The sequence below is a fragment of the Aptenodytes forsteri genome, unplaced genomic scaffold, assembly GCF_000699145.1.
Source record: "Aptenodytes forsteri isolate BGI_AS27 unplaced genomic scaffold, ASM69914v1 Scaffold46, whole genome shotgun sequence".
Classification (NCBI taxonomy): Eukaryota; Metazoa; Chordata; class Aves; order Sphenisciformes; family Spheniscidae; genus Aptenodytes; species Aptenodytes forsteri.
Window position 1 is genome coordinate 7,014,624 of NW_008794774.1, and position 15,097 is coordinate 7,029,720.

Consider the following 15,097-nt stretch of genomic DNA (forward strand, 5'->3'; position numbering starts at 1 on the left):
AGAATGGGTTAATTAGTTAACCAATACTGTAATTCTCTGAAAGTTAAAATTATACCTCATCTTATCAGAAAGATAGTCCAGAAAAATCTGCTATGAATCATATATGTTAACAGTCTCTGTGGCTGCAGTGCCAGTGACTTTTCTATAAATAACAGTAAGACTCAGTTAATAGCTTATTTGCCACATGCACCTCTTTGGAACCACATGTGATATCTCCATGCTGACCTGAATACCAAGGGAGCAAATGAAATGTTCCCAGACTTGATTAACACCTAAATAAGCATTTTATTTTGCTTAGTGGCAGAGAAAAAAACAGTAATTTTGAATCACCCCTATCTCAAAGGTGACCCTGTGCAAAATGACATCAGGTTGTCACCCTCACCACAACCTGATGCAATTTCAGGTGTTAGAAAAGGCAACACCATGATATGTATTCAGGCTATTGCAATAAAAGCACAGGAGATGGCTCCAGATTTTATAAAGCTATTGCTTGATAGCTAGGTGATGGCCCAGATTAATTTTGCCCCATTTCAAGTCAGGAGAGGATTAATCCTTATAATAAAGATACAAGTCACACTTTAAAAATACCCATCTCTCTGTACTGATCACAGAAGTAACCTGAGGAGACTATATTCATAGGTCAAGCAGCACAGCTAAGCCAGATGAATCTGGGGCCAAGAGTTGGATTCTGCAATTCTCAAAGTCTTGAACTTCTCATTGGCAATTTTGAATGCAGATCAACTAAATCTGAAAATTATTTAGTCTGCCTTTTTATTTTTGCATACTATTTTTCCATAGGAAGACCAGGTTATTTACAGAGAAGAGTTCTCTTCCACTGTATCACTAACAAAAATGCGCCTGTATGTCTACAAATTAACTAATTGTAGTGCAGTAGCTTTTCCTACGTTTCAGAAAATAATTAACTGACTTTACCTGTACCCAGTATTCCCCTTAAAGAGATGGATCCTTAAAAATGATGAAGGCAGCAGTGGTTTCTAGGGATGAGGTGTCTGAGAAAAGACTATTATGGGCCTACCATATAATAATTGCTTTGAGATTTATCAATAATCCAAAAACTACCCACATGACAGGACAGATGACGCTGTGAAACACTGAGTGCTCTTTTCCAGTTTAAGTCCAAGGGCACAGAAAGCTGATAAAGCCTGTTTTGCTTGCTCTGAGTCCAAAAGAAATTGCTTTGTTTGTTTGCTAGGGGTGATTTAATATGGAAGGAGAGCAGCTCAGAGGCTTGGAATTATACAGTGGCACAGAGAGACCAGAGAAGCAGCAAGATCATGATTCTCAATGTCCTGACTTTTGGGCTTAATTTCACTTTCATCAAAATCAACAGCAAAACTTGCCATCAACTTCAAACCTACCTTATATTCAGTGTAGTCCTTTCCCTCACAAAAGAAAAAAAGAAAATAATTCTTGGAATTATAAAAATCTGCATCTACAGGTTTGTTCAAGTATGATTTCACTTTTTTCCCTACTATTTATCCTAATATTTTTGAAGAGGGACAATAATGTTAATGATGGGAAGAATGCTTAAGCAGGAAATCTGCTAACATTTAAAACTTTGGCAAAAATCAGTGCTAACAAGGTTATGCTTACCAAGATGCTTCAAAAATAGCATGCCACTAAATGAGAGCCTCATATATGGTATCTGGTTTGTTTGCCAGTTTCCACCAAGCCTCACCACTGCCGTATCTACCACCTTTCTCTCAGATGCCACACGTTCTGCCTTGCCTCAAGACCATTTTGCCATCAATATGCGAATCATTGTTTTTCTTGCACACAGTAATCCAACCAAGGAAGCAGAAATAAACCTTCCTACAGCACACTGTGGCTTGAAAGCCACGGGTTTCTAAGAAGATTAAATGAAAGAGAGAACCACATCTCGTCCCTTAAGCCCAAAACTAAGGCATGAGTTTGCAATTTAGTCCATGTCTGCTACTGAGCCTATCGCTGTTATTTTAAGATGACAGTCTGTGTTTCCTTATGCATGTCCACGTGTGAGATTATAAAATAACATTTATTTTCCATGGCTCTTAATATGAAAGAAGAGGTTGCATGTTTTTTGGATGCTAAATATATATATACACTATATATTACATTCTAAATACCCTTATGAAATTGCTTGCAAGCGAACAACGGACAAAGGAAGCTATCCAAATAATTCAGTAAGTCATTTCAATACTAATATATTTTAAAATACTGATTTTCAAATTTATATTTGCAAATAATTACTAATATATTCGCAAATGTATGTACTAATATATTTGCAAATAATTAGAGAATGGGTCTAGCAACTTTTCTATTCCTTTGCTTAAGCAACTTATGCTTTCTGGGTAGATACTTTAAGTGAAGAAAGTAATACTTTAAACTAATGTCCAAACTTACTGCACATTTCTTGCTTATGTAACAAATTTTAGTTACTGTAATTCCAGCTGTTGGCCTTTCCTCTGAATAAGAAACGGCCTTTTCCCTACATGAAATGTCATGTAGTGAAGAATAGTGCCCTGGGCCATTCCCATGATAGAATCAAGTCCTGATTACCTCACTGGAAAGCGAGAAATCATCCCTCTCCAGTGATGCAGACTTCCTGTTTCTACCCCTGTAGAGGCACAGGATAGCAGGAATTACTAATATGATATATTAAGGTATAATAAAATATGTCAATAGCTCAGTACGTCATGTCCTCGGCCTCAGGCAGGAGTGATTCGTTCCTTGGAAGGAGTCCAAATGTAAGGGGAAAACACAGACATATTTTTCTGAAGAGCTAATCTGGAAAAAAAACTATGAGAAATGTGCTGCTCAGTAATTTTAAATATTTGAGTAAGTCTTATGGAAGTGGGTTACTAGGCAGAGGACAGGTGAAATGATGTAGGAAGCATGCCAATTACCATCCTATGGATCTGCACTGTATCTCATATGGCTTACATGGCACCTTTCAGACTTATGATTATGTGTGCATGCGTGCATGTGTATACATAGGTGTGCCTATACACACACACACACCCCCAACTGGTAAACGCTTCCAGTACAGACTGAGAATGAGACAATTAGAAATTTATAAAAATCACTTCATTATAATGTGTAGAACAGGATTCTGAGTGGCAGCAAGTAGTGATTTTATCTCAGAAACTGAACACAAAACCCAATAGCAATATTCCTCCAAATTTTAGTCCATGATCATTCTCTGACTAAGTTTTAGAGGAATTTTGCTGCTGGTTTTGAGTGAGAGGAGGCTCAGGTATTCTGTCTGTGACTTCTGGAGAGAAACTAGCATTGCTGTGCCTGCTTCAAAGATACATACATACATACCTCGTTCTGAACTGGAGAACTTAACAGTTTTTCATGGTTTTCAATATAGAGAGGAAATAATAACCACTTCTTAATCCAAACTTTGCAGAGTATTTTATAATTATTTATATCATTGCAGCATTTAAAAATCCAGCCAAGATGCAGCCTTCAAACAGGATATGCCTCCACCCAGAAACATTCTAAATTAAAACAAAGTATAGCAAATAAATGCAATGAATATTAAGAATAAAGCAGAAAAATAAGAGTATTTAAATAGCAACAGAATTATACAGAAACAAAAAATAGCTGCTAGACAGCATGATGCTTTCAAATTACTTCAGATGACTGCTTTAAAAATGTGTAAGTAACTTAATAATATGAACTACTTCTAGCTACTACTGGACAAAGCAATTTCTGGAGTTCCAAACTCTGAGTTTTTTCCACTCAAACATATGATTGCTACAAATTTTAGCTAAATGATAACTTGGTGATTGTGCCTGGTAGCAATAAAAGGGATTTAATTAGTAATTTGATAAAAGCTTACACCACAAATTAAACAACAAAATTAACATCTGATTAATCCCAAGAGGTGCTCATCCTCTAGTGTCACAAACCCTGCAAACTTCAACCTTCTCCCTTGGGCAAAAGCCTACATATTTAGACAGGTCTCAGACGGTGCCCTGGAGGTCACCAAACACAGGCTGTGACAGCAGATGTGCCTTTTACTTAGTGCTCTGTATCCACTAGAGCTGTTTTACAGCAATGTGAGAGGGTGAAAAGTTTACACTAGCTGGTTATGCAATAAATGTCACTGGTATTACCACTGACTTTAGACTAGACTCCCAGCAGTAAGCAGTTAAGAGGTGATAAAGCAGGATTAATTCCTGAGGAAAATTTATGATTAATTTGTCAGTGTAGTATGCAGTACAAATTCCCTGCTATTTTTATTCTTCATCGAACAAGAAATTATTTTGCACCAATCTATTCATCCCTTAAGTGTAGCACTTCATAGTGGTGTTAACATCATTGCACACACACTTTCAAGCCTATGCTCACACACTCACCTTAAAAGAAGTCATCCAAGATCATTGCTATTTATGGCTATTCATGTAAATTAATACAACTTCAATGATACAGAGGACAGTGGAATAGTAATGGAATAGCGCAAAACACAGTAACTGGGCAGTAACTATTATTTGAACTGCCCTGACAAAATTGTATCTGACAGGAACAGTTAAATTACCCAAAGTGAGCCACTGTTGACTAAGGCAGAGCAGTAGTTATACCGCTAGATAAAGCTGCTTTGGAGGCAACGTGAGCTCTGAACTCTCCACCTGCTGTAGAAACAAGTACATGATCAACACTTAAAACTCTCATTGACCTCCCAAGCCACGAGGCTCACCTCTACTGCCAGCAAGGCAATGGCTGTTTTTCTAAGACTGCATTTTTTTCATTTCCTCTTTTCAGATAGGAACACATGTAAGCCAACAAACCACCAATGACAGCAAATAGCAACTGTATTTCCTCAAAGTTACAGGTATTGCCTGCAAAATAATGAAATATGTGGTAATGTACTAGAATCTATTTTCTGTCAGATGTAATTGGTTTGCCAAAAGTATGCCCTAAGGCTGCTCTAACTTAGGATTTTCAGTTTGCCTGCAACAGTGACCTGCACTTAACAATACAATTGCAAGAATTTCACACACAAAGATTTACAACAAAACCAAACTAAACCCAAACCATCTGATCTGCCCGTTTTCCCAAAAAGCAAAACAGAGCATCAACACTACTATTTTGACTTAGGTCCTATCACACAAAAGATGCTGCCTTCTACCAGATGCATCATTGACTGATGCTTGCAAAGATCTATCGCTAGATCGTATAGAGAAATAAACTATTTCTTTACATTACCTCCTGGACATCTGTGTGTAATAAATAACCAGCAACTCAGTGACAGCTCAGATGATGAGGAAAAGATTGATGGTATGCTAACTATACAGAAGGGTAAGCATATATCAATGTACATAAAGTTATATACATGATGAATCATATTTTCTTACCAGGTACTCTGAATGGCATTTATCTTTTTCCACCATGAGCTACTGAGGGGAAGAACTGTGATTTCATACAGTTGTCTAAGCACCTAGTGTGATGGAGACAAGATTATCATCTTGGTACTTTGGTATGAAAATTAATTAACAGTTAAACATTTGTGTCTGTGTTAAAACCAAACAACACGGAGTCAAGAGCATTCTATAAGGAAGGAGTTCTCATTGACAGCCCAAATTTCCAGGATTTTTAAATGCACAGCTAAGTATTACTAAGGTATTTGGTTTGTTCTGACAAAGGAAGATAGTGATTTTCAAGAGAAATACTTAATGAAGGGTTTTGGATTAAAATCACAAAACCAATCACCTTTATTTTTCTAAACTACCTGTATCTCACCTTATGATGCATAATAACTGATATGTGCATAATAAATTCATTACAATTATCTGATTTTGCTCTATCTTGTCATTTTAGGTTCTAAAAAAGCTGCCGGTACCAAGAAAGAATTTGAATCTCTAGTTTGTGCCAATAGCACACTTACTGCTGCACAGATTAATGGAACCAGCCATTAAGTTGAATAATAAAAAGTGATATTTAAATAAGAGCTGGCTGAAATACAATGGAATATGGCTAATCCAGGTTAAGGTGAAGGAAACACCATTCTTTATTCTACAGAATTAGTAACACCACACTAATCATAGTTTGCAGGTTAGGCAAAACATTGTAGATGACTGGGGAGAAATTAAGAAATCTTATTCTTTATATTAAAGTTTACTTTATAAATAGCAAAAAAAAAAGGTTGCTAAGTAGATAAGAGATGTCTTAATAAATTGTTATAGGTATTACAGCTGTTTACTTATCTCTAATACCTCTTCCCATCTGTTCTATACCTCATGTATAAAACACTTTCAATACTCATTCATCCCACATAGATCTTTTGAAGTGTAAACTTTCAGACTTCCTTTGTCTCCGTATTTCTTTGCTTTGCTGACTAAAATGAGATTTTGAATTTTGTTTGAAAGGACCAAGGGAAGCTATTTTAATTTTTACATACTGGTACTGTATTGATTGCTGTTTACCAGAAAGCACTCACTGGTTTTGTATGTTTGTTGTCTGTACCTAAGGGGTAAACGGTTAATAAATGTCCAAATCCCACGTTGCCTTACACCATCTTTATAAAATATATAAATGTCCAACCACAAGCAACAGAGAATAGGAACCCAGACCGTCCACTTTAGGTTTAGTCCTTTCAAAAGCTTTCTGCACAGGTAGTCTCTAACTTCCATGGTTAAAAAGCCTGGCTTTCAACAAACACCAGACAAACATGGGCACATACCTTATTTTTAAGAACTGTCCTGACCATTACACTTTTCCACTTCTACATCGCTTTTGTTATGGGACTTTCTTCAGTATGAACGTACTCTCCATTATGCAGTAACAAATGCAAATTATTTATAATCTTACTCTACAGTTAAAAAACCAAAATGCCTGAATTCTTGGAAACAATTTCAGAAGGAGAAAGGACGCAAAAGGGGCTGTTTTCTAACCTCTACAGTTGGCAGTGGAAAACTGAGTCCTGCTAATAAAACCAACAAAACCCCAGATCATTAACAGGGCAGAAGCACTTCATCAAACCTAATTTTTTGGCATGTGGCCCTGGCGGTGTAGTGCTGGTTGCTGAGGGGGTGTCACCACTCAGAGAGGCCAAGGCCACCCTAAAGTCAGCAGTGCCCAAAACATCACTGTACTGTGGCACCCTCAACACTGCAGCAAGCACTGCCCTAGGGCACCTTCCACCACCCACATCTGACACTTTAGGTGAGACAGGTACCTACACCTGCCCTTTAAAAACATGGTGTGGATGGCTCACTATTGCCTTTTAAAACAAGGCCAGAAAAAGTAGGGGAGTCAGCTGTGCCTTGCCATCCAAAGCTTTTATATGATGAGTGGGGCACCACATAAAGTGAGCAGTGAATGTGAGAGATCTGTATATAATTGCATAAAAGTTGAGCACTCTCACCACCAGAATCTGAAGAGCTTGTAAAAGCCACTGGATTTTGTTAAATATTAATCTGGGAGGTAAATCTGGAGAACAAGCTTGGGAAAAAAAGTAGAGGAAAGTGGGTTAGATGGAAAAGCAGTACCATGCTGCTCCACCTGTGTCTGCCATTTCTGAGAAAGCCTGGAAGCAAAACTATGGCATCTGAAGATCTTCTCTGTTTAAAAGTGAAGCTCCTTCAGAGTTTAAGTACCTGCAAGCAGACAGATATTTTGAGGTCTGGTAATACTGATTTGGGGATTGAAATTCCACCTACAGTGTCCTGTAGCTCCCACATCCTGTTGAGGATCCAGACCAAAGCACCCAAGACTGAGATGACAGAGGGAAAAACATTTATAAAGTCTCCAGACTTTGGGACTCCATATTCCTCTTTTTGTACAGCTTCTAGCACAACAAATTTCATCATGTCTGGAGTTCTTCTGAAATAGAGTATGGTGAACATTTGCCAACACAGCTGGTTTTGTGCAGCCTCTAAAAAGTATCATGTGACTTCTTTTTAATTACATATGCTTCTTATTTTTAAATATATTGAGGGATATGTTGTCCTCTTGCTGTTAATTAAAGGTGGCACAGTTTTAGCCTTCCTTTTCCCAGCACAATTAGCAAGCGTTGCCTAATGAATCTTAGTGGATGGCCATGATTTAAGAGCATTCAATCTATACTGCATTTCCATGCTGTCACTTTCTGCTCATAACCAGGGTACATACATACAAAACCAAGAGAGTCCAGTGGTGAAAATGACTCTAATCATTGCTTTGTAGTCAATAAATTACTGAGAGGCGCTAAAATAAACTGAGAATAGTATCCATTTCACTGTACTAATGGTTGCATATATAAAGTATCAGCCTTTGGGTATGTCAGTAATAGCCCTAAATTGAATCAACAATGCTAAATACTCAAGGCAAATTAACTAACAGTTACTGCTACCTGAGTAACATTAAGTTAACACAGAAGTAACTTGAGAGGTTTTGAGATAATAAAAGCAGATAAAACATAACACAAAACCAGGCTTTTATCAAAACAAAACATAGTACAAGGACAGTGATGATGCTTATGTTCCAAACGTACTTAAAACAATGCAATCATCTTGTATACGTTGGCATTCAAGATCCAGATACTTGTAGCTCTATATTCACACACATGCTTGCACAAGTAGACGAACTGTGAAATGTCTGTAGAATAAGACTCCAATCTCCCAATGAACTATGAAACACCGCTTTAAAATATCTTTTGGTGGTGGTGAGAGAAGAAAGGCTATTCTATAGGTAGAGTTACAGTTGCTGGGTCTGTGGATTCAACATTAAGAAGCCCTGAAAAAGAACTGTTCAGGAGTTCAAACCAACTACAAACTCAGACCTTTTGCAGATTCCAGTTTTTCCTGTACCCGTGCAGGTAATTTGTGTTCTTCCTTAAACAAACACATATTAGATCATCCATTGTAACAGTGACTGGGCATGTGCAGTGTTAATACAGCCACCAAGCAGAGAAGTACCTAAAAATACTGTTAACAACCTTTCCTTTAGAATGCAAATACTGCTATTAAATACAATATGGCAACACTTGAGATCAGTATAGATCTTAAAATACTACACACAAGCTATTCAAGTTTCTTAAGACAACAAAATTGGCAATAAAATAATGTCAAACTATGTCTTGTTGGTAAAAATAGCTCATTTTCCAAATGCAGTTCTCTGTATATGTAGAAAAACTGTAAATGTCTTGTATATACCATAAGCTATTTATCTAAAATGGTACTGTCAGTGAAACAGATGTCATCGCACAATATCCCTGTGCCACCCACATTCTGTTCTCCTAGTTGCCAAACAGAACTGTTTTGAGTTATTTACTGAGCAATCAGATTCAAGTACTTCGGCAATGATCTCCATGCTACATTAAAGAAAAAAAAGTACTTAAAAACTGAAATGTAATTTCACACTATGTTTTACCATGATCTAATATATTCAACATGCCTTCACCAGTACAGACTATGAAGAAAAGACTGAAACCTTAGCAGAAGGTCAAAAAGTCTTATTTTTAAGAACTTTGTACATCAGCTTTTTCCATTTTCCTCTTCCTGTCCATTACACTCAATTTCAAGCTTCTGTTTTTAAACATCTTCACTCAGCTGAGGAAGATGTAGAATTAATATCAAAGTTTCCTCCCCAGTCCTAAAAAATCACCTATTCTTTGCAGGATAACTACATAAAACCTAAAAATCATGCCACAGAATGTTAGGCTGCAAGGGACTTCTGGAGGTATCTGGTGGTGGGATCACACCACCTACTGTAAGGGCCATTCAGGGCAGCCCACAGGGCTCGGTGTCACTTGTCAGGAACCCATCTTGGTCTGCATATGCCATATGACATCCTACATTGTAGAACTTAGCCATCTGGTTTTTATTCTGTCTTTTCATGCTGTCTTGCTTGGTTTCATCTTTCCTCCTTTTTTCCATCCTTGTCACAGTGATCTCTGGAGTTCATCAGCATCAGACTGCCATCAGGCTTCCTTGAGGGTGAGACGGGGCACGAGACTATCCACAGTTCAAACAGGATCTTGCCAATGCACCTCATGAACTGTCTGTTCTCATCAGTGTCACCAAATTGTTGCCAAAATTCAAGTTACCAGATTTTCTCAACCTGTACCCTTTAAGAACCCAGACTGTATTTGTTTGAAAGCTTGTGAAGGAAAATAGTGAGCACAATGAAATTCCTACCAAGTACTCTGTCTGCCTTCACCTTTGTGCAAATAACTGACACACTAAAGAAAATAAGATCAGAAAAAGTAGTTAAGTTCAAATATTCACCGTTTTCTAGTACAAAAAAGTGCTTTAATTCTTAAAAATGGGGAAGAGAGAAAGGAATCTAAAAGACATCTAGAGATACGTATGAATTCCAGCAACCCAATGAATACATCTAGAGCAAATGACAGCTAAGCAGAAAAATAATTTTGTATCTAAGACCTTTTTCTCATGGGAAATACTGTCCTTGAGAAAATAAAACTCTCTTCAGCCTTTCAAGATGACTGATAATAAAAGTACTGAAATTAACATTAAAATACATTTTAGTATCTCAAGAGGTTTTTCATCTGATCAGATTTTTACTCTTTGATACTTGTTTGCTAATAAGCCACCTAACCCTTCAACTATCCAGCTTTATGATGCCTTATTTAGACCTCTCAACTTTGTTGAGCCGCTTTCAGATTACAACACAAAGTCTTAAAGATAAATATGGCAGGCATGTTTTTTTCAGCAGAACACTTGCCCGTTTGGCCACAGCAGAATCAACAATATCTGTGCAGAAGGAGTATTGGTTAGAGGACAGAAAAGAATTTTCTACACACTCTTGAAATAAAGTTCTTTTAAGACACTCTAACCCACCGATTCCAGAGAGCTGCCTAGCAATTCTCTGTCCTAATGGGGAAAACAAGAGTGAAAAAGTTTCCATTAGAAACAACTGAGATCACAAACTCTGCATTTGATATACCAATATGATTATATACAGTTTTATTTTGCATTGACATAGCACACTCTTGATGACTGGAAGCAATCTAGGCTAACAGCTAACACTGTAGAAATGAAGCATCCTTTGCCACCAAAAGCCACGACTATCACTTCTGCAATACTTACAATCCCCACTGGTTAGGAAATAAGCACCCATGTGCATTGCATTCACTACTAGGCACCAGATTTCAGACTACAAAAACATTCTATCCTTTGCTTCAGGCAATATACTTTCAAGCTGAAAATCCTAGGCATTTCTATCAGGCTTGGGACTACATGTCATAGTTTTTCTTTTTTTTTTTTCCCATTTAAAAAACACTAAAAACAATTATCTAATAACAGTAAATAAATGAACACGTAACTTCAGTGAGATTCTTTCCAAATAATGTAATCTGTGACATCTTTGCTATCAGAAAATCAGTTCATTCATCCTGCTAAATGCTGTTCAACTGAATAGTAAAATAATTCATAATGAGTTATAATTTCAAGGTGTTATCTGAACATTCAAAAATCTGTCTTTACAGCATGGCTCATAGAAGAAATACATGGTCTGATACCTTCAGAAGCTATTTTCCTCAGGAAGCAGAAAATATGTATTAGCTAAATTGCAACAAAATTAGAGCATCTCTTTCATCCCCCTCTACCCCTCAATGATTTACGAATAGATTATTTTATAATTTTAATTAACTTCAAGTTAATTCATGAAACATATCTTCATGAAACATATGATGCAAAGCTTGTGTTTTTAGGAAAAGAAGCCAGGTTTCTACTTTTTTTCATCCCTATCATCCCTATCTGAATTCTGTGCACCTATAATATCAATAAACTCTCAGAAAAAGTAATTAGTATATCAAACAATAAATGAGTGCTTCTAAAGGTATCTTTTAAAAATAAAGTCCATTGAGAGTACTTTAAAAATTTATTATGTTCAATATGGCTCACAAATGATTTATTCTTCTATCTAGTTGAAAATAATTGATCACTTATCATGCTATATAGCTACTCTACCCCACCCTATAGCCTAGACAACCCAAGGCGGTTGCTTTTCATATTGACAGTTGTTTAAGACTAGGTAAAGATTCACATCTCCTTCAAATCCAGTTTACGGACAGATGAAGATGCATTAAACGGTTGCTTCATATACCATAGACTCTTCCTATCATTACACACTTTTAGCACAAACTGTCAAAGTCCTTACAATGCAGTGTGAAATATTACATAATTTAGAAACCAACTAATGTAGTTAAAGAAGCCCTTCATTCATTAGGACAAATACTTTGTTGGTGTTGACACTTCTTTTCATTTACTTATAAAATCCCAATTATGCATTTTGAGAAAGATGAAGATGAACATGCTGATTTTGGAAAAGGAACAGACCAAAAAGGAAAATACAAAATTACAAGTAAGTGTATAGGTGTTAAACTTGGTTAGAAAATAAAAAAATTGAGAATTTTCTGGTTTTATTTTTGGCAGACTTTTTTGTGGCTTGTCCTAGAACTGAAAGCACCTGTCCATACTGCTAAAAATATCCGTCTCCCTCTTCAAAGTTAGGCATATAGGCAGAATCATCAGTTTTCCGAGAGTCACACGCAGGTAGCCCGTCTCTCTATCTTCCTGTTTATAAGCCTGTACACTTATATCAGTGGATTGTGTCTCTTCTGAACCACTCATACAGGGCTATTAAATGAAAGATACAAAACAGTGAACAGTTCCCTGATACTCTGAATAATTATTGGATAATAAAACCTTATCTGATGAATAACCCTATTGTCATATAAAACCAGACATTTCGATTTCAGTATTAATCATCCAATTAACATACTGCTACATACATAAGTATTTATGGGTTCAGCTTCCTAACTCCCTTAAATATAGACTGCTTTAAGAAGAGAGCTGTTTAAAAGATGATAATAATTGCTGAAGACCCACGGAGCCCTCTGTGCATAAATTCCCTTCTGTACTTATGGCCAGGTATTAGGCCAAAATTTGCAACTAAGCAAACTAATACCGTGAATGGGAAACCATCCTGCTTAAACAGAGGACCTCTGCCTTTTGCCATTGTGGTCACTGTTTTTCCAGAGACTTTTTTCATGTAATTGCCACTAATTACAACTGGACGTTAATACTGTATATCAGCATCAGTAGATGAAAAACATGTATAAAAATACCTTTGTATACTGTTCTGAGTGATTTGTTTTTTTGAGGAAGAAAGTGCATTAAAAGTCTTTAAAACACCAAATTTTGTCACAAGATCCTCCCCAGATATTGTCACTGCTTAATCCAAAAGCTTAGGGAAAAAATAGTAGCTGTATCTCAGACGTCATCAATGTGCCAAAATGCTGAGTAAAGGTTTATGTCTTTTTACTGGCATTTTTTCTTGCTTTCTGTGTGATTAGGATCATTCTGGAGTTAAAAGCTATCGATTTACTAGAAGGCTACCTCATGTTTTATATTTCCAATCCTATTGGACTGATTAAACAAAAAGACCTTTTAGCAAAACATGGAACTTTTTTATATTGCTTACTGTACTATATTAGGATCCTTATGATATAGAAGGGCTCAGCACTTACAAGGACATTGTTATATATATGCTAATTAAAAATTGACCAACCTTTCCTTCAGGGTCTGCTGTTGTTACCTTCTCAACCTTGTTCCTGTTTAAAAATTTCTTCACCCATTCTTCTACTTGAACATTGAACTTCATGAAAGTCACGTAGCAAAAATATGCTGTCAGGAGCATTAAGCTTTCCCACCACATGATCAAGTTATCCAGAAAAAAGATGATTAGCAAGATCAAGTCAACGATGTAAAAGGATACATCTCGAAAGAGTGGCCACCAAGTAAGGTTCAAGATCTCTCTAGAAAATAAAGCACACATTCCAATAACGAACAGGATATTGAACACAGCAGATCCCACTATTGTACCAATGCCGACATTGCTGTGGGATATAAACACTCCTATTAAAGAAGTGAAGAGTTCTGGGGCTGACCCACCAGCAGCCATGAAGGTTGCCCCTGCCACATCATCAGATATGCTCAGCTTTTCAGTGATGACAGTCAAGGAAGGAACAAAGAACTCATCGCAGACTATGGCTAAGGCTATAAACATGTAAATCATTCCGATTACATGGAGCATCACTGCTCCCTTTCTTCTCTCCTCAAGAGAGAAAAGGTCCTTGGGGTACTCTCCCTTGGCATGATCATCTGTTGCATTATCATGGTCAGCTTTGTATTTCATAGAAGCATGTGGGTCTGGAGTGCCGTTTTCATTTTGTTCCGTGAAATCCAACAGAGTTCTTTGGTACCCACGCACCAGCTTTTGGCTATCTAGGCTGCTGGCCAACACCATGCTATGTGGTTCCATCTTGAAAAAGGCACTAACTGAAAGAGAGAAAGTACTAATGGCCACTACACTGACAAGAAGCCCTATAATTCTTATCAGTCTCAGTTTTTTCCTAACATTCTGATGCCGTCTGTAACTAAACAGCAGTTCCTCCAAACACCACTCTTCCAAGACACCAGCAACAGTCTTTTTCTGAAGAGCCATTTTGTGTTCTGTGTGAGATGCTGAGGGAGTCAGATGGATTGTTCCTTCAGACTTTTCTCCAGCTCTGAAGTTAGAAGTCCTTTAAGAGTTTTCCCAGAATCAAGTACTTTTACTCTTCATAGGAAGTATTTTCTTCATTCGTCTTGAAAGGACAAATAGGTATTATTAATATTAGTGAAACAGCATGTGATTAGAAGCTTTTAAAAAGCATTTTACAGACTGGGTTAAATTTAGAATTTAAAGCAGAATATTACCAACTGTAACATAAAACCCTGCCACATCCCATCAGACACAGAAACCATATGTTTGTTTCAGCAGTAACCCTGCGGGTAACAGTCTATCAATACTCAGATCATTTTATGCCTCTCATATGCCTCTGAGCCACTGCTCTCATTTTTTGCTGACAAAAAATCCTAGTGGAAGGTAAAAACTGTCCCCAAATGTTGTGTAAAAATGAGGAAACTACTATTTTAATGGATACACCAAAGATTATTACCTTCTGTAATTACTTTCCACCATGATCATGTAACGTCCAAATCCCAAATGCAGGGACAGTAATGTATGAAAAAGCAATCAAAGTGCTAACAAGCATTTCATCAGACCTTTAGGCAGCTGAGGCGGTATTAATTGAAATGTT

At 37.0% G+C, this 15,097-nt stretch overlaps 1 protein-coding gene across 2 annotated transcripts in view; it reads right to left on the reverse strand.

Moving 5' to 3' along the window:
• SLC24A2 (solute carrier family 24 member 2) overlaps positions 1–14,594 on the reverse strand; it is a 118,755-nt gene extending 104,161 nt beyond the window's left edge. The window contains exon 1 of one of the 2 annotated variants that reach the window (XM_009274295.1): positions 13,525–14,489. In XM_009274295.1, the coding sequence (XP_009272570.1) occupies positions 13,525–14,460 (936 nt within the window). In that variant the 5' untranslated portion in view covers positions 14,461–14,489. Of the gene's footprint in view, positions 1–13,524 lie in introns of both variants that reach the window. The other variant, XM_009274296.1, reaches the window with a different exon arrangement.
• Positions 14,595–15,097: the final 503 nt, after the last annotated feature.